The sequence below is a fragment of the Mandrillus leucophaeus genome, unplaced genomic scaffold, assembly GCF_000951045.1.
Source record: "Mandrillus leucophaeus isolate KB7577 unplaced genomic scaffold, Mleu.le_1.0 Scaffold499, whole genome shotgun sequence".
Classification (NCBI taxonomy): Eukaryota; Metazoa; Chordata; class Mammalia; order Primates; family Cercopithecidae; genus Mandrillus; species Mandrillus leucophaeus.
Window position 1 is genome coordinate 1,003,882 of NW_012105353.1, and position 24,554 is coordinate 1,028,435.

General features: G+C 40.8%; 1 protein-coding gene across 4 annotated transcripts in view; it reads left to right on the plus strand.

Annotated features, from left to right (window-relative positions):
- SH3KBP1 (SH3-domain kinase binding protein 1) overlaps positions 1-24,554 on the plus strand; it is a 308,903-nt gene that overhangs the window by 142,380 nt on the left and 141,969 nt on the right. Inside the window, exons 5-6 of one of the 4 annotated variants that reach the window (XM_011995794.1) lie at positions 3,596-3,670; positions 7,251-7,456. In XM_011995794.1, coding sequence (XP_011851184.1) covers positions 3,596-3,670; positions 7,251-7,456 — 281 coding nt within the window. Of the gene's footprint in view, positions 1-3,595; positions 3,671-7,250; positions 7,457-20,327; positions 20,581-20,918; positions 21,145-24,554 lie in introns of those variants that run through there. The other 3 variants (XM_011995795.1, XM_011995796.1, XM_011995797.1) reach the window with 3 other exon arrangements.

A 24,554-nucleotide genomic window follows, 5' to 3' on the forward strand; every position in this document is an offset into this window, starting at 1 on the left:
TATATATATATAATGTATCGCAGACCTGCCACCTAGGTGGTAATGGATAATCCACTTGGAGGCTCATAATGTCTGGCCATCCTACTTTTTGAGTGTTAGCAGCCATTGATAATTGTCCCCCAAACCTAGTTACTCATTAGGGCTTGCAAAGAGGTTTCAACCAGAAATTTAAAAAAAATAATAAAATGGGCTCCCATGTAACAGATCAGTAGTCCAAAAAAGTGTTTAGTAAATTAGGTTTTTAAAAATCAAAACAGTCAAGTGGTTGTGCTAATAGTGTAGCAGAATCTTATGATGTTAAGGTGGAAAGGAATTTAGATATTATTTAACTCAGTGTCAGATGAGAACACTGAAGCCCAGTGAAATTAACTCCCAGGCTTCTGAGTGATGGGGAGAAAATGACATGCAAGCCTTCCATACACATTCTGGTGCTGCCACCATTACACAAATAGTTTACCTTTTCACAGGTCATCTGACAGATTTCAAGCCTGAGTACAGTTTAGCTTATTTCTTCCTCTTATTGTCACAGATCATGATTAGTTAATTGCCTTTTCAGTTACAATTTTGCACATTCTACTGTTGACTAAATAATGTGCAGTGGCAAAGAAATCCAGATATGACTGCTGTCCAATTTCAATTTCATATGTATTTTGCCTTACATTTAAGACATAAATGTGTCTTTTCTGTTTTTCACATCCTTTGATATTATTTGCTTTCAAATAATGGTTGTAAAACTAAAAGTGTCCCTGTTTTTTAGTTCTATAGCTACAGAAACATTTTCAGTTATTTCCCACAATCTTCAGAGGGAGAAAGTTTACATTTTCTTTCTGTAACCATTAATAACCATGAGTTTTCTGTTGGTATTGAATTTCTCATTTTCCTAATTCCTTATTTAAAAAGTTGAGGTTCTGATACTTTAGTGGCTTGTCAGGCTAAGACAAAGATGAAGATGGAGGCCAGGTGTGGTGGCTCACACCTGTAATCCCAGCACTTTGGGAGGCTGAGGTGGGAGGATCACTTGAACCCAGGAGTTTGCGACCGGCCTAGGCAACATAGTGAAACCCCATCTCTACAAAAAATAGAAATTAGCTAGGTATGGTGGCATCTGCCTGTGGTCCCATTACTCAGGAGGCTGAGGCAGGAGGATCGCTTGAACCCAAGAGGTCAAGGCTGCAGTGAACTATGATTGTGCCATTGCACTCGAGCCTGGGTGACAGAGCAAGACCCTGTCTCAAAAAAAAGAGAGAAAGAAAAGATGGTTTTAAAAAATGTATAGCAAACCACTGCCATGATGCAGAAATAATTGTGTTTCATTAGCTGTAAGAAATGGATTGCTCAACATCCCTTGCGTATAAAAATGAAAGCCAGTCTGACAAATCCCACTCTGTGGCATCATTAGACATTTTTTCTTTTTAATATTAGATGGTATTTGTTTGGAGTATGATGTTCTATTAGCAATGAAGAATGATGAGCAAATTGATGTCATAGTTTCAGGCAAAATTAGATGCTAGCGTAAGTGTATGGTTTTGTGTGTAAATTTTAAAACTCTTCCCTTTTATAGTGTTTACTGCCTTCAAGTACTAATATTTAACAGTGACAGTATACTGTTTCCCCCAATAAGATCAACATTACTCATATTCATAACCTTTCCAGTTGGCTGCGTCTTTTGCTCTTCACATAGGACACCTATGTGTCCTCACCCAGCCCCAGCCCAGACTACATCTCAAATTGCCTTGCTGCCACTGCACAGAGAGACTTTGCAGAAAGGCTTGACCATTCAGAGACATCACAGCCATGGTCTACCTCAGTGACTCTCAGACTTGGTCTTGGGGAAGAACACATGGAAGTTCTAGTGTACTTGGAGGAACATTATCGAAATACTGCCTTTTAAAAATTCTTACACTTCCTTTTTTTCTGACACTTGAGAGGACTGCTGCTGTTAACTTTTAGAGGGCCTAGCTCACAAAACAGCTGTGTTCTGACGACTACTGGTAACTTAATGATTGAAGTTAAGCAGAATAAAAAATTGCTCGAATAAAAACTAGCCACTGTTACTTGCTCCCCTTTTGTCATCAAAGTCCTCAAGAGCTTCACGTCTAGAAAGAACATTTGAAACTTTCTTAGTCTTCAGATTATTCTTACACAGCCAGTGATTTGAATGCCTAAGTTTTTGCTTTAATTGGATAGAATGCATCTGTCAAAAAGGACGCATTTCAAAACAAGGGTATACCACCATGGCTGTAGGACACGGAAATTGGAAATACTTGATCCCATTTAAGTTGTTGGTCTGATCATTCACAATTCCTTTCCTATATGGGGAGGGCCAAGGCCCAGAAGCTGACAGTGTGGTTTCTCTTGGGTTTTCCATTTTAACATGGAATGTTTCTAAGAAGTGAGACAAGTTGCTCTCTCCCTTCACTTAGTTCTACTCCCTGCTTCTCTGTAAATGTAGCCTAGCTTTTTCATCCTCCAGACTTATTAGGAAGCTGTATGACTGGCCTCCAGTTTGAATATTTAATTAACAAGCCATAATATAATTTATTTCTCAGATAATTTAAAGTAATATGTTTATTAATTGAGTTTGCCTTTAGCAAATCATTTTGCCTGTTGGTGGTACTCTCTGTAGGGCCTTTGTGTGTGTGCATGTATGTGGGTGTGTGTGGGGGTGGGTGTGGGAGGGTGGGTTGAAGTACACTCAAACCAGGGCAGTATGTGTGTATTCTGTATAGTTGCTCATGGTTCCAGAGGTATTTGGGCTCTAGCCAAGGGTTCAGCCTTATGCAATTGATAATCTCTACTTGTAACAGCAAAAAAAGATAATTTGACATTTGACACTGGGTGAGTCCTATGTCCTCATGCTTAAGTACAGTTTCATGACTGACACAACAGAATCCCAATTAAGATGTTTTGAGAAATAGGGTTTTCTGGTGTCCTTGGTGCTAAGCAGAAAACCCCATATGTTTATATGGATGCCACTGTTGGTTTCAATCCTTAGTGGTGAACCCCCGCTCTCCAGTATATTAATACATTTTCTTGCTTAAAGGTACTGAGGGTGACAGATCTTTTAAAGAGAATTCTGTGTCTTGTTTAGAATCTTGGGGACATGAATATTCGTTTTTATCATGTAGGTCTCTAGGGGTAGAAGATAAAGGATAATGTGTCTAAATCTGTATTATGCATAGGTCGTAGTCTCCAAAGAGGAGCTTGTGCTGTGCAATTGAGTTAATTAAGGAGTCCATTTGATTGGATTCCCTCTCGTTAATTGAAGTTTTCCTATTCTTTAAGTTACAATGTTGAAATGGCTTACAGGTTTAAACTGGGCATAATGTACATGCCAGTCATTTGCAGAGGCAAGCCCCAATTTCTGGGTGCTCATGCCATACTGGTTGCATGGGGACTTTGGGCTCATTCTGTAAAATTCTTAAAATCCTGCTTAATGGTCTCTACTTAATTTTGTGGATGAAGCTCTTGCAGCAGATTCATTGAAGGCAAGTTCAGTTAAAGACTCTTCCTCTTCCTTCTTTTGCCATCATTTGCTCCCTCCTCCCCGCTCTCTTGTTTTTCTCTCCCCTTCTCTTCTCTCATTCACTGTCAGGAAAGACTACCTTTGAAGGGACAATTCTGTACCGAGCTGCACCGGGAAAGACGGAGGGCCACAGACGCTATTACAGTGAGTGACCTTAACAGCAGAAGGCAATTGTAAAGATAAGATCTGGGTACTTGTGTTTTTTGATGCAGCTGCCCTTTCCTGAGCTGCTCATGCTTATGCCAAGTGTCTGTGCGAATTTCTGACCCAAGGACATGGACTTATTTGTCTGAGATAAGTGCCATCTCCTTGGTGTGTGCTAAGAAGCATTCCCAGCACCAGCCCCTAGCGCTTTTGTTTGCTTTCTGCGTCCATCATGTATGTGATATGCGTGCATGAACTGTACGTGCAAACAAAGGAGCAGTAGCATTTGTCATGGCATATGTATTTGTACCAGTATCTCTGGGCTTCTGGGGTGGTGTAAGATGGCTTCCTGCAGAGATGTCAACCTCTCATGGTTATTGCTTTTTATGAGTGGGTCATTGGAAACCAATAAACCATTTTGTCATTGTGTGGTTCAAAGAAGTAAGAATTTGGCATGAAAGTTCATGCCAGAAATGGCATTTTGCTTTGCTCACTCAGCCAATCACCACATGGCAGACTTTTTTTGGCAGGACCAATGTGTAGCCTTTTGTGTTGTGAAATAAGGCTGCCAAAAGTTGAGGGGAAGGAGATGAATGAGATGCCCTTAGAACAGTTCTTGCCACACAGTAAGCTCTATCCATGTGAGTGTTAAATTGAAAATAGATAAAAATGTCTCATGGATCTCAACTGATCAATGCTGGAAGACTGGGTACATTCCACAAAATTGGACAGTTAAAGGACTTTCAGAAACAAAATTGAGGAGGCTTTCTTCTTTTTTTTCACCTTGAAGGAAAAGCATCCAGCTTAGTGTGCATATACATGTATGCATACATACATATATGCATGGATATGATGAGAGAGAAAGTTCAGACATGAACACCAGAGCCATGCTTCACAAACTGGGGTCAAGTTTATTCCCCTTACCACTCCACCATGGGAAGGTGCCTGGCCCTACTGCACATGACCTCACTACACATGCAGTGTGCCACCTGTGCCTCACCGTGGGAGTTTGACAGCACCTAGATTGCTCTGTGCCCTGTTCATTTAGATGACTCCACCACCAGCCACATGTCTGGAAGTTACACCAGTGCACACTGTTAAAACACTAAAGCATCGCCCCAGTCACCATACTTTCTGTAGTTCTCTCACCACTGCCTACCTGTAATGAGCCCTTCATGAACCAACCCCTATCCACAGTCCACACTCTGGGTTGCACAACCCAAGAGTGTCACCTGGCATTCTGGGCCTGACATGGGGACATTTTATGGGATAACGTGCATGATGGGCATGAGTCACTAAAAGATATATCACCAAATGAACATGAAAATGAAAAGTCACCTTTCTTTCCCTCTAAAGGGAAGGAACTAGATTTTGAATTATTTTTTTACCAACACAGATAGTTAGATGTTTAATTTATACACTTAAAAGTGATAGAACCAGCCTTCCAGAAGTTCTGGAAGAAAAATCTGCCGTGTGTTTCCTTCCCGGGCCGTGCTTGTGTGGGTTGAATGACTGTGCAACCTCTCCCTGTGTAACGTAGAGTATTTCTCACGGTGATTCATATAAACATATTAAGATGAGCCCAGAAGACAGTAAATCCCAAAAACCAGAAGCTCAGTGAAATGAGGATGGCAGTGGCTGAAAATATTATGGTTCTAGCTAATGGTGAATGATAGAAGAACCCTTCTCTTTGAAAAACTAAAATAGACTTGCCCTAATCTGTTTGCCCTGCTGCCTTCTGGTGGTGATGGGAGGAGCGTGCTGAGGGACGGGGGTGGTGATGGTTTCTTTCCACTAATGGTTTCGTTATTTCACCCTCGAATGGCTCTTTCCAAGCCAGAAAGGAATATACAAGTCATTTATCACATAGAAAGAATCCATACGGCAAAATGAGAACATGTTGAGGGGGAAGTAATACAATATTTAGACTCCAAAATTGTATCTCCAGCAGGGATATTTGCAAAAACAATGAACAGATAAGCACACAAATGGATAGCTAATGGGGGGGGGGGTTTCTTGATGTTTACACACTCTAATCCTGTCCTGTGAATTGCAGCCGACCCCCTTGTTGTGGGCTGTACCTCATTTGGTCCTGTGTTCTTGCTCACAAATGCTGGTTTTCAGTTAATTAAAATGTACACCGGGGATCTTCCTCCTCCCCCACCTTTTGGCTTAAAAATACCATTTTATGGAAAACAGCAGCAACAACAAACGAAACCATTGTTTTAAGGATTTGATTCTGAAACATGTTAGCAGTTTATAATGACCTTTCTATATTTTGTCTGTTTTCATTTAACAGTTTCTTCCTGCACTGAGACTTCCTTATTTGAATGACTTCAACATTTTATGAGATTTTATGTGAGCAAGTATTTGGTGTATCATTCTTATGGACTAGGAGGCCACCTTACCTGTAGGAAGATAATGCACAATTGGCTAATAGAGAACAACATTTGATGGCGTACTTTCATTTCAAGGGCATGGTTATGATCAGGAGTTACGTAGTAAATGTTCAGGAGCTATTCTACACCTCTAGAGGCTTTCAGAGACAGGTTAATGATAGAGTTTAGTATTCCATAAAATATTCTTTGAATCCTGCCCTTTTATGGCATAATTGATATACTGACCATCAAAGGAAGAATGTACACCCAGAAATTAACTAGACACAAATAGGCTCTTCCTTTTAGGAACATGATTATGGGCAGAGCCTGGGAAAAAAAGAATCTGGGGAGGTAAGTGTCCATGTTGTCTTGCTGATAACTATTTTGTGACTTCCAAACACATGCCACAGAAGGTCAAAGAAAGAGTATCATGTCCCCCATGTTCTTCTTTGGAAAGGTATTCAGCTTTGGGAAAACAATGGTGTTTAAAGGAGAGAAGAAGGGCTGTAGGTTTGGGGGATTCTGGCCTCTGGGAGGACGGCTTCCTTTCCCTCTTTAACAAACCTGATCATCTTGCTAGTGAAACCGTCTTAATGTCAAGTTTGGTTTAATGCTTTCCTAGAGAAATATGTCTGCATGCATTTATTCCTTGTGAAGCCATCCAAAAAGATTTAATTGTTTGGCAGTTATAATTTTGTGTGGTTTCTTTAATTGCTAATTTGTTTAAATGGCTTTTAGCTTTACAGTTTCCCTTTAGGAAATGTTACTTTCATTGCTAATTGCTAATTGACATGAGTCATAGAGATTGGAGGTACAGTATGTGGTACTGACTGGGTGGGGAGGCGACAAAGTGGGTGGGAAGGGTTACTATTGCACAGGCTATGGCAAAACAAATTTGGATCAAAACTAGGCTCCCGGCTAAAGAGGGGTGAATTTCACATGTATGAAGATATCTGCTTTGGAATTAGATTTGCCAAAAAGTTGTTTTGATTCACATCTTAAAATTAAAAGTAAGGAATGGGGAGATCAAACAAAACTCAGAGCCAGTCAAACTACTCAACATACTGAATACAAAAGCCTAGTGCAAGTTATCCTGTGTCCAGTCACACTTTTAGAGGTGGTTCCTGGCCGGTTGTGAAGTTCTTCTTCAGGGCTCTGGCTGATTTCTGAGCTCTTTCTCTCCCCATTCCCCCTCTTGACAGGTTTAAGGGAAACCACAGGCTCTGAGAGTGATGGGGGTGACTCAAGCAGCACCAAGTCTGAAGGTGCCAACGGGACAGTGGCAACTGCAGCAATCCAGCCCAAGAAAGTTAAGGGAGTGGGCTTTGGAGACATTTTCAAAGACAAGCCAATCAAACTAAGACCAAGGTCAATTGAAGTAGAAAATGACTTTCTTCCGGTGGAAAAGGTATGTTCGACAGTTTCTATTTGATTTCAGCATAATGTGGAATATCCAGAAGTACGTTGTGGGGTTTGGTGCCGGAAGCTTCCAATTCCTCTTTTAGGATTTCCGTGTCCTCATGTACTAGCTGTTTGTCCTGTCTCCTTTTTTAGCTCTCCCTCTATGTGGGAACGACTTCCCTCGAAAGGCTCATGCTCTAGTTTGCTGCTTTCTTTCTTGCTGATCTCTCTAGGGAATGTTTCTCAGGATGACTTTTCAAATGGACCAGCACTTCTCTATCTGCTTCCCAGAAAAACCCCTTATTCCTGGACCCACCTAAGTGCATGACCCTGACACTTTTCAGACACTGTCCGGTCTCTCTCCTCTCCTTATACATTTCTCTAGTGCTTTGTGCTTGGGTGTGCTGACTGTGGTTCTGCACTAGAGTGAAGGAATTGTGCACCTTTTCTCTAAGAGTTAGTTGGAGATAATGTCAGACTGTTTAAAGGAAGTCTCCTGCGGGTGTGAATGATGGAGATGGCCTGTGCTGTGACTCCCTGCGTTGTTCCCTTCAGGAAGCTGGCTGTTTGCTTCTGCCTCTGGTTCTGGGCTAGCAAGAGGCAGGCAGCATGTTGCTGCTGAGTACGTGGTTACCACAGCAACACACCCAGAGCCCTCGCGCTTGTGGCTGCCGATGACGTCTACTGTGGTATACTTCTAAGCATTGTAGCCTTGCTTAGGAGTTGATAAATACCGTGGAATTTTCCAGATTATAATAAGCTACACTCGTGCTGTGCTTAAGGAATGTTTGTTAATTCGATCTACTGCTGAAATGTTTGCTTTGACGACTGTGCCAGCAGATTTGGGGAATGGGGTATTGGCAACCTCTCTAATTCAGGTTTATGGGTGACTTTTAAGTGTTTTTGTTTGTTTGTTTGTTTTTGGTGGGATAATATTTTAAAGGTTGCATCATCTTCTGCAGCTGTAGGACATCCACCCCTCTACCCACCCTCAGCAACCTTGCCCAGTGTCATCATGCATTAGAAACAGAATCTGAAAAGGAAACTTTTCGAACACTAAATCCCTCTAGAGATGAGTCAGGCAGAAAGGGCAGATACCTAGAAATTAAAAACTGTTTCATTTAAACTCTTTTTTTTTCAATGTTGAAGTTTCTTTCAGCCAGCATTGTTCCTTTTAGCAATCAATATATATTTTTCAAGATCTGAAAACTAGTGTCCCAGCTCTTGAGCTCACTTCTGTTTCATATGGTCACATTCAGATTCCCGTAAACATTTACAAAAGAGCAAGTCCCCATGTTGGAAAGGAACAATGGATGCAGTTTTTCTTCATTTTATTCAAGTGGTTGAAGTGAAAATGACCATTGACTCAGTCAGCAAACAGTTTATTCCTTTTGTTTGTTTTATGATTCCTGGCCTTTATCTTCTTCATGTAGGAGGACTGTGTGTGTGTGTGTGTGTGTGTGTGTGCGCGCACGTGCGCACGCACGTGTGTGTATGACTCTAATTATTGCTATTAATATTAGTTTTAGCTACCAATAATAAATTGAATTACTGTTGATAGCAGTGTCAATGTCAAATATAATACTTGAAAGTTTTTATCCCAGTACATTTCTTTCCTGAACCTCAGAGCTGTCCAACTGCCTGCTTACTTCAATATCTCCGCTTGAAGATCTTAAATTCATATCCATTTGCCTAAACCTGAACTCATCATCCTCCTCCAACTGCTCTACCCACAGCTTTCCCCATCTCAGTTGAAGGCAGTGCCATCTCCCACTCCTATTGCTCAAGACAGAAACCCTTAGGTTGTCCCTGACTGTTTCTCTCAGCTCTGCCTCCTAAGTGTGTCCATCATCCACCTAGGTCTCATCGCTTCCACTGCTCCTTCATAGTGATTTCTGCCTCTCCCCATCCCCCTACAGTTTAGTCTTAAGAGCGAAGCCAGGGAGAACCTTTGAAAACCCAAGTCACATCATGCTACTCATCTGCTCACACCCCTGCCAAGGCTTTCCTGAGAAAAAAAGTGGGACCCGATCCTCATTACTGCTGGGACTTCCTCCCCCACTGCTCTCCCTTCACTTTCTTCATTCTGGGTCCTTGCTCTTCCTCAGACATGCCATGCACACTCCTACGGGGGGCATTTGCTACAGTGGTCTCCTCAGCCTGGGCCACTCTGCATCTACCTGCCCACTCGGCTGCCTCCCTTTCCTCCATGCCATCTTAGCAGAAACCTCATGCCGTCCCCCTTCCTGGCACTAAATATTTTGTTCTGTGTGGCACATACCATCTTCTAACAGATTTATTTTTGTTGTATCTATCACTTATTTGTTTACTAATCTATGTGCTTAGAACAGTGCATGGCACATTGTAGGTGCTCAATAAATATTGTTGAATGAATAATATTAAAATCTATGTTAATGCTGCACTTTAGAGATTACAGACATCTCTAGAATGAGAGTATTGGGTGAGATAATATAGCACTTGTATAGTTGAAAATATATCAATTGTATAGTTCACTGCACCTCTGTGAAGCAGAGAGTTGACTTACTGCGTTGATATTGGTGCCATGAAGTGTTAACTTCATCAGACACACATATGTGTGTGCGCATGGGTGTTGAACATCCCTAATCCAAAATCTGAAACGCTGCAAAATTGAAACTTATTGAGGACCAATATGATTCTTAAAGTAAATGTTCATCAGAGCATTTTGGATTTCGGATTTTTGGATTAGGGATGCTCAACCTGGATGTATTCTGCTGATATTCCAGAATGCAAAAAGAAAAATTATTCTGAAATCCAAAACACTTCTGGTCCCAAGCATTTCAGATAGGGATATTTGACGTGTGTGTGTGTGTGTGTGTGTGTGTGTGTGTGTATGCATTCGTGTATGCATCTTGATTCCTGATTTGTCTCCAGAATGAAACCATGTGCTGGAAGCTCCCTAAACCCATTTCTCATGTGGAGCCTCTGGGGAAAACATAAACTTCCCAGCCTGCTTTCTGGGTGTGGACAATTTTTACAACATCTAAGACATTTGAAACTATCTCCACCCCGTGTTGTGTTGGCGCCACGGATAGTTGCATAGATTTATGGATCCATCATGTTATTGTACAACCTGGCACAAGAGCCAATAAGTGTGATACTGTTTTATTAGCATACAACCTGGCTTTCATCACTTTTGAGATGGTTTTGTGTCTAAGATTTATGTCTAAGGAAGAAAGCTTCCTTTGAGAACTGAGCTCGTTGTTTTGATTTTTAGAAGCACAAATTGGATCTTGTGTGATAGCATTCAGTAGGTGAGGCTCAAGTAGGTCTCCTGCTCAGGCTGGGACAGTTGGCCTTCTGAAATGTCTGGCTTGATAACTTGGATGAGGAAAAAAGGGAATCTGACCATTATTAACAGATGTGAGCATCATATTATACTTTTCATTTGTGAAGTTTATTTATTTATTTTTGAAACAGAGTCTTGCTCTGTCACCTAGGCTGGAGTGCAGTGGCACAAGCTCGGCTCACGGCAACGTCTGCCTCCCAGGTTCAAGCGATTCTCGTGCCTCAGTCTCCTAAGTAGCTGGGATTACAGGCGCACACCACCACACCCAGCTTAATTTTTTTTTTGTATTTTTAGTAGAGACGGGGTTTCACCATGTTGACCAGGCTGGTCTTGAACTCCTGACCTCAAATGATCCACCCACCTCGGCCTTCCAAAGTGTTGGGATTACAGGTTTGAGTCACCATACCTGGCTAAGTTTGTGAAGTATTAAGATCCACTTTTCTGAGTCAGTAGATAATCTTGTGCTTATCTTATATTTTAATCTATATTACCCTACCCAGAGTTAATGATTAGATTACATACCAGGAAAGATATTGCATAACATCCCTCCACCAACTGTGAATAAATAGTTCATGTAGGTATTCTTGCTTCTCTTATCAAGCTATAAGGAAGGATTCCATTTATGAATCTTTTAAATACCACCAAGTGGGTATGTCTCTGAATGATTTGTTGAATGTACCATTTAACTGAAATATTTATAGTTGAGATGATTTAATGTCTGGGACTTGCTTCCTATAGTCCAGAAGATGAAAGAGGGGAGCATAGAGGAGACATTGATCATGAGTTGTTATTTGTTGAAACTGGATGGTGTATACATGGGGGTTCATTACACTCTATTTTTGTGTATGTTGGAAATTTCCCTTGAAATAGGTTAAATGGGGGAAAAAAAAGAACCTTGGAGAAACGTACCATTTAAACCAAGCTCGGATGTAAGTATGTTCTGTATCAAAATAATGGAAAATGCTATGTGGCTAAAGATGAACCAAGTTTAACCTTAGAAAATTATAGGGCCATAGTACTATCGTCCTAGCTGATTGACCTCGGCAAAGTTGGCCTCAGCTGGGCCATCTGTAAAATGGGAATACTTTTTTTTTTTTTTTTTTTTTTTTACCTATCCTACCTCACAGAACTTAAAAAATACATACCTGAAAATACTTTCTAAATGTGACTCATTTCAGCTAGCATGTATTGAGTGCTCACTAATTATGCTCAGTACTGACGATATAGTGGTGAGGGAGACCACGTCACTGCCCTCAGGGAGCTACAGAAAAGTAAATAAACAATAATAATAGAGTATAGGAAATGCCATAATCAGGCTGAGAACACAGTGTTGTGCTGTAGGAGCCCTCAGGCATTGCAGGAAGTGGTGAGTTATTAGGGAGGCTCAAAGGTGTGTGTTCGTTCATGTGTGTGTTTACCAGCTTCTTACAGGAAGTGATGTTGAGGCTGAAAACCATGGGTCCAGTAGGCATAGAGTTATTAAGGTAGGGAGAGCAACATCTATAAATGCCTTGAAGGGTGAAAGAGATAGCACAGATGATGTGTAGAGGCTCCAGCAGGATGTGGGGAAAGAAGCAGGTCCCAGATCATGAAGAGTCTTGTGAGACTTGTTAAGAAGTTGGACTTGATCTTGAGAGCAATGGGAAACTATCAAAGTGTTTTAAGCAAGAGAGTGACATGATCAGATAGGTGGTTTAGAGAAAGTATTCCAACTGCAGTGTGGGGAGTGGATTACAGAAGACAGGGTGAGTAAAATTCAAAAGAGAGGTAACAGAAACATACTGACTTTCCTAATAAATAGCCCCCCACTCCAAATCTAGGTTCTAAACCAGTTAATTAGATGAGTGAGTAAATGGATAATCAAAGTATTTTGCTGATTTTTTTTTCATTATAGATATCCAGTTGACCCAGCACTCTTTATTGAAAAGATTATCCTTTCTACACTGCACAGCCCTATCACCTTAGTCATAACCTAAGTGGCTATATATAAGTGGGCCTATTTCTGGACTCTGTTCTGTGGGTCTGTTTTTCCTTGTGCCCATTCTATGCTGTCTAGGTATTTATTCCTCTTCAAGATTACCTAAGTTATTCTTGGCCCTTTGTATTTTAATTTAAATTTTAGAATCAGTTTGTCAATCCCCCATCATCATCATCAAAAAAAAAAAAAAAAAAAAGAACCCTCCTGGAATTTTGATTGAGAGTACATTGAATCTGTAGATACTTTTGATGACAATTGGTACCTTTCTAATTCATGAACATGGTATATCCCTCTATTTGTATAGACCTTATTTTATTTTGTGAAATGTTCTCAAGCTGAACACTTATGATTTGTGATCTCGCTATGCATATGTTTTACTGCATGTCATTACTGATGAAGGCAAAGTTGGAAGATATAGATTAGTGTGAGAGACAAATGGGCCTGCCAGCTGATTCCCAGAATTAGACAGATTTGCCCACACAATCTCAGCAACATTGGACTAACTCAGGCCAATGTGAGATAGAAGAACCTGCCCCTTGAGGAACAGCAGAGAAGGCTGACTTCCAAGAGGAGGAAAGAGAAGAGCTAAGCTGAGCATGCCCAGTATATTTTTCTTAAATTCACCTATCAGATAAGTAATTTCACTCTCCCAGGGAAGGATACATAAAGGGGAAGAGAATGGCAGGAGTGTCTAATTGTGTCCAGAGAGCATCCATTTGAATTTCTTTACATAGAAGGGGACATCAAGGTAAGGGATGTTTTAACAGCTTGAACTATTGTCATGGAGGGAAATGGATGGTTTGGGGAAATATTTTGAAGATAGAATCAAGTTTGATAGTATGTGGGGGATAAAGAAGAGGGAGGACTTGAAGATGGTGCCTAGGGCAACTGGCTTAAGCAGCTGAGTACTATTTTCGGATTAGAAGACACTGGAGAAAGAAGATATTTGGGGAGGAAGGACATGGGTTAGACTAGCTGGATTTGGAAGTTTCTTGTGGCACTGTATCAAGTAGAGGCATCCAGCAGGCAGATGGATAAATAAGTCTGGTGACTGGGAGAGAACTGTAAATGTAGGTTTCAGAGTCATCAGCCTAGAGATTGGGTTGAAAGACTCTGAGCAAGAAGGCAGCCCAGACAGGATTGTTTTCTCATGAGTGCAGCTGGTACCTCTGTCTCCCACCTGTGGACCTGAGAGGGAATTTCCTCATCAGGCTATTTTCCTGTGACCCCAGCCTGGCCCTATTCTCTTTTTCCAAACTCCTTCCCTTGTTATGAGTCACTTAGATGATCACTTCTGACCAACCACTTAAGGAAAGGAGTGTCAGGTATTACACATGGATAGGTAAGTTACAGATACTCGAGTGAGTCTCAGGACCTAACCTGACATGGCTTTATATAGAATAATGCTGGCTCTTTGGTGCCAGCGGATTCCATGTCCTAGCCCTTTAGGCACTACCAGTCTTGGCCGACTTAATTATTTGAAAAAGCAGTCTTTTTTGCCTTGCTGGAAAAGAGATTTCTAAACTTCATGGTTTACCAGGTTGGTTGTTTACTGGATTCCCTACAGATAAATCTTTCAAGAAGCTTCTTTCCCATGGTCTTCCTGTCTTAGCTGATTTCCATTAGTGACTTCTGACATCTCTCTCTTGAATTCTGTCTACACTTTCTAAAAGGTGTTGTGTTTGTAACAGTCTCTTTTTCAACTCTTGTCATCTTGAATCTCATTTATAGAATTATAGTCACCCAAGTTAATGCCTTTATGGTATCCACATTGTAGCTTTCACTTGTGACAGATAATTAGAATTAAAATTGTGTATAAATGAGAGTCACTAATCAAGTTTTTAATTAGCCAAATTACAGTAAGAGAATTTAAATATTTTCATATGTATCCCAGGTAGTCTTTTTTGTATTTAATTTTTCTGGGTACATAATAGGTGTATGTATGGGGTACATGAGATGTTTTGATACAGGCATGCACTGTGAAATAAGCACATCATGGAGAATGGGGTATCCATCCCTCAAGCATTTATCCTTTGAGTTATAAACAATAAAATTATACTCTAAATTATTTTAAAATGTACAATTAAGTTATTATTGACTATAGTAATCCTGTTGTGCTACCAAATAGTGGGTCTTATTCATTCTTTCTATTTTTTAATGTATCCATTAACCATCCCCACCTTCCACCCAGCCCCCACTCAGGTAGTCTTTTTATCCATTCTAGTAAAAATGTATTAAGCTGTATAATCATATAAAGTTAAAACATGTCAATAAAGTGATGATCTTTGTTCCTTAAAAATGAGAGATCTATGTTCTAATCCTTTGAAGACTAGAAATAAGCTCTAGAGACCTCCAGGAGCTAATGAGATATACTCTTTGACTGATTAAACACCAGGGTCAAAACCTTGTTGTGATTATCTGAGACCTAGAGTATTGGCTGTCCCTCATTTTGGTTGAAAAATAAGACGGTGTCTCTTGAGTTGTTGGAAAACCTGTGGTTTTTAATGAGCAGATGGTGTTAAGATGCCCACTGGTTACCTGGGTTGAATGAAGTGTTTGGGATTTTCAGACATTCTCCATGATGTGCTTATTTCACAGTGCGTGCCTGCATCAAAACATCTCATGTACCCCATAAATACACCTATTATATACCCACAAAAATTAAATAAAAAAAAATAAAGAAGACTACCTGAGATACATTTTCAGACTTTGGCTTCTTTCTCCTCAGAGTATCTCTGTTTCGTTTCCTGATCTGGAGAAAGTAAGGAAGGAGGAGGGGAGTTGGTCAGGAAAGGGAAACAGAAACAGTGAACCAGTATTACAGGATTATTCTTTGTCATGTTGGGTGCTGCTTTCTGTTTTGTATATGTTTGACGTGAACTTTCTAAAACACTCAGCCTAGCGTATTGTCTAAGAAATATTTAGTTGCGGCCCGATTGTCACCAAGAATCGTGTTCCCAGAAAGTTTTCAAATTGCGTTTTTAAAAGTATAGTGGTTGGCCGGGTGCAGTGGCTCACACCTGTAATCTCAGCACTTTGGAAGGCCAAGGCGGGTGGATCATGAGTTCAGAAGATGGAGACCATCCTGGCTAACACGGTGAAACCCCGTCTCTACTAAAAATACAAAAAAATTAGCTAGGCGTGGTGGCATGTGCCTGTAGCCCCAGCTACTCAGGAGGCTGAGGCAGGAGAATCGCTTGAACCCAGGAGGAAGAGGTTGCAATGAGCCGAGATTGTGCCACTGCACTCCAGCCTGGGCGACAGAGCGAGACTCCTTAAAAAAAAAAGAGAAAAAAAAAAGTATAGTGGTTATTAAACATGGAGGACAGATAGCCCAGGTTCAAATCTCGACTCTGCCTCTTCCTGGGACAAGTTACTTAACCACTCAGTGCTTTTGATTCCTCATCTGTAAAATTAGAGTAACAAGAGAATCTACCCCAGAGGCTTGTTGTGAGGATTAAGTAACATGTAATGGTTAGAGAAGTGCCTGGCACATAGTAATCACTTGATTAACGTTATTTATTATTGTTGTCCTTATTGTTATTAAAGTCGAAAGAGTACCTATAAATGACAGTACGTTTTCCAGGGTTATTTCTTTATTGTTTATTTATTTTTTATTTTATTTTATTTTAGTTTCGAGGCAGGGTCTTGCTCTGTCATCCAGGCTGGAGTGCAGTGGCAACCTCTGCCTCCTAGGTTCAAGCAATTCTCTTGCCTCAGCCTCCCGAGTAGCTGGGATTATGGGTGTGGGCCACCATGCCCGGCTAATTTTTGTATTTTTAGTAGAGACGGGGTTTCACCATGTTGGCCAGGCTGGTCTTGAACTCCTGACCTCTGGTGATCCACCTGCCTCAGCCTTCCAAAGTGCTGGGATTACAGCCATGAGCCACTGTGCCTGGCCTCTTTAATTTTTTATTATGGCAAATTTCAAACTCCAAGAAGTACAATGGAATTTTGCTATATCTGTGTTAGCTGTTTGTTTCACATCACCAAGTCTTAAATGTCAGCTGCTAGAAAGTAAGTGCCATAATTTGGGACCTTGTCTGTGTTAGTCACCATTTACTGTTTATGAAAATAGTTGTTAAATGATAGTTGGCCCTCAGTAAATATTTGTGGACTGGATGAATGAAGATAGTGTTTTGTGCTAATCCAATTCTGGTTGGGATCTGCTTGCGGTCTAGCTAAGATTCACTCTTCCATTTGTTCATTAATTCACTCATTCATTCATTCACTGAAGCTTTATTGAATGCCTTTTATGAATCAGCAGTGTGAAGCTTTATTGAATGCCTTTTATGGATTAGCAGTGGTAGCTCTGGGATTTCTATGTAAATGAACAAAGGGGTGGCAATCCATTTGGAAAGGGATTGGCTAAATGGCATGTCTAGATGTTTTATTTGCATAGTAAGTGCAGTTTTTTTTACCTGACAGGTTATTTATTTGGGGTGGAGTAGGTCTGGTGTGGTTCATCTGAATGGAGTTAACACCTCCTGCCCTAAGTCACACCTTGGATCAGCTGTCATATACAGGCTTCTCATTTAATGCTTTGGATTGTCCCTACATTGGAGAGAAGGGGGTATGTATAAAAGTCATTATAATGTAAGGGGAAAGACTAGCAGAGGCATGTCCAAAGCATCAATGAGAATAGAAAGGAAGAAACTACTAACTTTCCTCCAGGTTAAGAAGGAAGGGATGGGGTATCCTGGGTCTCTTTTTAAGGAAAGTAGTATTTGAGCAAGGTGTTGAAAGATGTTGGGAATTCGTGGTACTAGCAGTGTGTGTGTGAACAAGGAGAGAGCATGAGTATATTGAAGGAAGAGGTGGGTTAGGCTGGGGTGCAGGGGCCGTGGTGGTGGTAGTGGAGGAAGTGGGCAGCTGAAGGGGAGGCAGTGCCTCTTCCTGCAGGGCTCTGCCAGCCCACTCACAAGCTGCCCTTCTTCTGGGTGGGCGGGCAAGTTGTTGAAGGAGTTCAGTTGGGCAGCAGCGTGATCAGATTTATACTTTAGAGAGATAACTGGGGAGGTGCCGAGGAATGTGGACTGGAGATGGGAGAGGAAGTAGCTGGGAGACTTGCCAGCCCCGGGGCTCCGTGGTTGATGACTAATTGGCCAGGCACCAGGAACTTCTAGTAGCTCTTGGAAAGGGGCAGATGGGCCCACCTCATGCACACTCTTTAAGCTGGATCGCCGTTGCCTGGGTTGGCAGCAACACTGACAGAAGAGCCAAGTTTCCTTTCAAAGAAAATTCTTTTGTGTATTTTGGGAATGAAAAAGCCAGAAGTCAGCATTCTACTATCTTCATTAATAGATAGGCTAAGAAGATAGAGACAATTTTTAAATTTTAAGTTGAGAGGGCCTTGTTAAATAGATTTACATGATATACACATGGGCATAAACATGTATGACTGTAAGTCACAGATATTTATTGTGATTGTTTATTTATATATACCTTTACATTCAGCAGGTTTACCTTTCTAATTAGTTTTTTAATCAACTTTTAATTTTAGAGTAGTTTTAGATTTATGGAAAAGTTGTGAAGATAATAGAGTTCCCACATACCTTATACCCAGCTTCCTCTTTTGTTAACATCTTGCATTAACATGGTACATTTCATATTATCTTTTTTTTTTTTTTTTTTTTTTGAGACAGAGTCTTGCTCTGTCGTCCAGGCTGGAGTGCAGTGGCACAATCTCGGCTCACTGCAACCTCCGCTCCCCGCCCCCGATTCAAGCAATTCTCCTGCCTCAGCCTCCTGAGTAGCTGGGATTACAGGCACCCGCCACTACGCCTGGATAATTTTTGTATTTTTAGTAGAGACGGGTTTTCACCATGTTGACCAGACTGGTCTTGAACTCCTCACCTCAAGTAATCCACCCACCTTGGCCTCCCAAAGTGCTAGGATTACAGGCGTGAGCCACCATACCTGGCCCATATTATCATTATTGACTAACGTCCATGCTTTATTCAGATGTCCTTAGTTTTTAATCCAGTGTCCTTTTTCTGTTCCAGGATCCCATCCAAAATACCACATTCAGATTTCTCATCTTGTTAGGCTTCAACAATTTCCCAGACTTTCTTTATTTTTGATGACCTTGGCAATTTTCAGTTTTGTAGAATGTCCTTAAATAAGCATTTGTCCGAAGTTTTTCTCATGAGTAGATTGGAGTTGTGGGTTTTTGGGAGGAAGGACACAGAGGTGAAGTGCTCTCATTACGTCATATTAATTCCATACTTATCGCTATAGATGTTAACCTTAGTCACCTTGGCTGACGTAGGTGTTAGTCAGGTTTCTCCACTAGAAAGTTCTGTTTTTTTCCCTCTTTCCATACTTGACTCTTTGGAAAAAGGGTACTCTGTGCCCCTCCCACTTAAAGAGTGGGGAGTTTCACTCTACCTCCTTGAGGGAGGAGTATCTAAAGAAATGATTTGGAATCCTTTACAGGAGATTTGTTTATTCTCCTCCATCCTAGTTGGGTTTTGATAAGGTAATTTTTTATCTGTTCTCTGAATTCCAATTGCTAATTCTGTAGCAATTGTATTTGTCATTTACCACCTAGTGACATCACCTACATTTGTGTGTGTATGTGATAAGTAAACAGATTTATGTCTTATTTACCCAAGGAGATTGTAAATTTCTTGAGGACTGGGACAGCATCTTATGTAAAGCCCCTTACAGAGTTGGATACAGTGTAGGCAGTTAATAAATATTAAGCAAATAGTTTTTAAATTAGTTTAATTAAAAATTTAAATATTGACCATAATTAACTGAAACAGGTCATCAAAGTCTAAGTATATGAGAAATGTGGTAAGATAAGGATACTATTTACTTGGCATCCTGATTTGTGAAATTATCCTGAACTTGTAATTGTGGCTAATATGATATTTACTGTGTGCCAAGCACTTTTGTAAGTACTTTACATATATTATTTAATCTTCCAGACAGCCCTATAGGTTGGTGCCATTATCCCCATTTTATAGATAAGGAAACTGAGATGAACAAAGGTTGAATAAGTTGTTCAGGATCACAAAGCCAGGAAGTAGCTCAACTGGAATTTTGATCTCAAACACTCTGGCTCCAGAGTTTTGAACATTTAACCACTGCGCTCTAGATTCATTGAAGTGGCGATTAAAATGGTATCTCTTTTGGGGGAAAGAACAAGATTGTGATTTAAATATTTCATTCCAGCCTGTTAGGATACTCCTGATGACATGGCAGCAATCTTGCTGTATTTTTCCTAGGGGAAGTATTTCCATAAAGCCACGGCTGTTTTTCCTTCTTCAGTTTGTGTGTGTGTGTGTGTGTGTGTTTGTGTGTGTGTGTTCAATCTTTGTGTAATGCAACTAATTATATTTGCTTAAAATACAGGCATGTTCATGATTGATATGTCATATACAGACTATATTCTAGATATCCCTCACTCTCTAGCCATATGATCTGTTGAAAGATAGTGGGCTTTTTATTTCTTCTCTGGCATTTTTAAACAGAAGTGATCACTAGGTCTTGCCAAATAAACACTCCCTCAGTGTGTTCCTTGTCCAAATGGTCACACCTGGGGGCCCCAGAAGGGAGCCCAGATTGTAGCAGCAACATAGGCGAGGGAGGAGGACTTCTCGCGAAGCCACCCAAGCCATGAATCGGCCCTGGCTTCCTGAACCATAAACAAATGCGAGCTTTGTTCTCCCCATTCCTCGTTTGGTCCCAAGTATGACTCAGGGTTAGGCTGGGTCCTGAGGCTCAGTGCTGTTGGAAGGAAGTGGGAGGATTCCAGGGGAGTTCTGGGACCTTTTCAAACTGAAGAGAGGAGGCTGGCTGCATCATGGGAGAAGAGGTATTCCTTTTTTTCTTTTCTTTTCTTTTCTTTTTTGCTTTTGGAGTTGTAATAAATCCACTTAACCTGTATCTTATCTGTATATAACATTTTGTAGCAAGACTGGGTAATGGGTTTGCATTAGTGGGTTGAAACAATGTGTGTGCCAGCTAGGATCCCACAGAGGGGAGCTATGGATAAGCTGAGGAGGAACCTATCGAGTATACGGATTATTTGCTAAAGCTGAATGTTACTCTGGAGCTATTTAGCTGTTTTAATCCCTCCTGCTTTGGTCAATTTGGCCATTAATTTTTACAGATGTTTCCAATCTCTCTGTGTCTTGGGTTTTCATGTGCTCATATTGCAGAGAGAAATTTAGATGGGCGGTTTGCACAAGCAGTAACTGTTACACCATATCACAGAGATGTTTAGCAATTACAGATGTTTGTGCAGTAAACAAATCCAGCTTGCTTTTCAGGTTAGCTTAGGAGAGAAGGGTATGTCCATGCAGAGCAAGCCAGCTGTGGGGCATTTCACTCTTGAGGGGCACCGACATTTGGAGTTTTCTTTGTGAGTGGAGCAGCTGTGAGTACTGACTTCTGGGTGCTGTTGAACTGCTTTTTTATGATAGAGGTAAAGATATTTGGCTAGTTTGTAGTGCTGGGCATTTATAGGTATGTACTGATGTATAGAGAAAAATTAAGACACTAAATTATTTTGATTTTCTAAAAGTTTGCTAGAAATAAGTGGTCTTTTTTTTCTCTGTGAGTTGTTCATATTTGTCTACCTAAAAGCAGAAGTCTGTCATTTTCCAAACACAAAATTCCCTAAATAAACCACAGGATAAGTAAGGCTTACTGTGTGTCATATGTCTTGCATATCCCTGTCTCTCATTGAAAAAAATTTTTAAGGGGGGAATTGATGAGGTCTATAAAATATGTCCCTTTATGTCTTTTTCTGTTGGCTTTAACTTATACTATTTTCAAAATTACAAAAAAAAAAAAAAAAGCGTGGTGAAAAGGAAACACATTGTTTTAACTTATCATTTTAACAGTAGGGGAACTTCTTGAAAGGTTTTTAAATGGCATCTGTTGCTTGCCTAGAAAGGAGGACAGAGGCAGATATATGAGGAGAGTGCTGTTTAGGGGTTGGCTAGAATAAAAATATATTCATAGGAAATGACTCGAGAGGATTTTCCTAGGGAAAGATAGCTTAGGTTTGCTGATCTTATGCTGGATGTCTTTGTTCTGAGTTCTGATGAGTAGAAATCTGAATGAGGTATTTATATGCAAAATTAAGATGGTGAATCTTCCTTGGGGAAATGAGTGAAAGCATGATTGATTGTAAGGTGTGAAAAACATGGAAAACTCTCAGCAGCTAGGGCCTGGAGATGGAAGAGGAATGGTAGCCCCTGGGGGGCCTGACAGGTTTTGCCTTGGCCACATGATGTCTGAGCTACTTGTTGCACTGGTGAGTGCTCCCTAAACCCTTTGCTTGTTTGTTTCTCAAAATGGAAATAGCTCTGTTACTTTTCTCATTACAAGAGCTCTTTGTAATGATGATGATAATAATAATAATAATAATAATTCTTCAAAGTTGAAGACTACAAAGAAATAAAATAGAAATCACCCTCAGCCAGGTGCAGTGGCTCATGCTTGTAATCCCAGCACTTTGGGAGGCTGAGGCAGTTGGATCACTTGAGGTCAGGAGTTTGAGACTAGCCTTGGCAACATGGCAAAACCCTGTCTCTACGAAAAATACAAGAATTAGCTGGGTGTGGTGGCATGCACACCTGTAGTCCCAGCTACTCGGGAGGCTGAGGTGGGGGAATCACCTGACCCTGGGAGGTTGAAGCTGCAGTGATCTGAGATTGTGTCACTGCACTCCAGCCTGGGTGACAGAGTGAGACCCTGTGTCAAAAAAAAAAAAAATTACCCACAATCCTATCATTCAGGAGCAACCATAGTTAACATTTTATATGTATCCTTCCAGACTTTTGTTTTGAAAGAGTCTCACCCTGTCGCCCAGGCTGGAGTGCTGTGGTGTAATCTCGGCTCACTGCAACTTCCACCTCCCAGGTTCAAGCGATTCTGCTGCCTCAGCCTCCTGAGTAGCTGGGACTACAGGTGCCCGCCACCATGCCCGGCTAATTTTTGTATTTTTAGTAGAGACAGAGTTTCACCATGTTGGCCAGGCTGGTCTCGAACTCCTGACCTCAGATGATCCATCCGCCTTGGCCTCCCAAAGTGCTCGGATTACAGGTATGAGCCACCACACCCAGCCTCTTCCAGACCTTTTTTTGAGCCTGAATATGCATGCAGTACACACATCACTCTTCATTCAATAATGAAGTCATATCAAATGTTGCCTGTTTTTAAAAACTTAATATACTGTGGGACCCCTTTTGCTGTCAGATAGCCTCATGATTTCCCTAGGGTCTCTGTCCCTTGTAGAGATGCAGCACCATTTGTTGAAGCAATCTCCCAAGGATAACTATTTAAGTTGCTCCCCCATTTTTAACATTAAAGACAACGTTCTTGTATATCCATCGTTGTTTCTTCCCTGATTATTTCCTTAGGCTGAATTTTTAAGAGAGGAATTTCTAGGTTAAAGGTCAACTTAATTCTGGCTAGTTTTGTTTTTAATGAAAATAATTCAAGTACATGGTAAAAAAAAGAAAGAAAGAAGGAAAGAAATCCCAACAGAACAAAAGTAAGACTTTCTGAATCCTATACACTTAACTTTACTTCCTGGTGGAAATCATGGTAAAAGTTATATGCACTCTTGTAGATATGTGGAATTGGTTTTTTATTGTTGTAAAATATATATAACATCATAAATTTTACTACCTTTACCATTTTATGCTTTGTTTTGTTTTTTGAGACAGAGTCTCACTCTGTCACCCAGTCTGGAGTGCAGTGGTGTGATCACAGCTCACTGCAGTCTTGACCTCCTGGGCTCCAGTGATCCTCCTGCCTCAGCCTCCCGAGTAGCTGGGAGTACAGACATGAGCCACCATGCCTAACTGACTTTTTTATTCCTTTTTTCTTTGAGATGGAGTCTCTCTCTGTCGCCCAGGCTGGAGTATAGTGGCGTGTTCTTGGCTCGCTGCAAGCTCCGCCCCCCGGGTTCACGCCATTCTCCTGCCTCAGCCTCCCGAGTAGCTGGGACTATAGGCGCCCACCACCATGCCCGGCTAATTTTTTGTATTTTTAGTAGAGACGGGATTTCACCGTGTTAGCCAGGATGGTTTTGATCTCCTGACCTCGTAATCCGCCTGCCTCGGCCTCCCAAAGTGCTGGGATTACAGGTGTGAGCCACTGTGCCTGGCCTTTTTATTCCTTTTGTAGAGACAGGGTCTTACCGTGTTGCCCCCAGACTGATTTTGAACTCCTAGCCTCGAAGGTTTCTCTCACCTCAGCCTTCCAAAGTGCTGGGATTACAGGCATGAGCCACTGTGCCTAGCCACCTTAACCATTTTTAAGTGTGTAGTTCAGTGATATTAAGTACATTCATATATTTGTGTAACCATCATCACTATCCATCTCCAGAACTTTTTCATCTTGCCAAAATGAAACTCTGTACCCTTTAAACAATAACCTCCCATGCCTCCTATCCTTGACTTCTGGCAGCCACCTTTCTTCTTTCTGTCTCTATGAATTTGACTAGGTACTTCACATATGTGGAATCATAGGATATTTGTCCTTTTATGACTGACTTATTTCACTTAGCATGATGTCTTCAAAGTTCATCCATGTTGTGGCACATATCAGAATTTCTTTTCTTTTTAAGGCTGAGTGTTATTTCATTCTATGGATATAATTCATTTTGTTTATCCATTCATCTGTTGATGGACATTTGGGTTTTTTCTATCTTTTGGCTATTGTGAATAATGCTACAATCTTCATTGCCATACCAATATTTGTTTAAGTTCTTGCTTTCAATTATTTTAGATATATCTCCAGAAGTAGAATTGCTGAATCATATGGGAACTC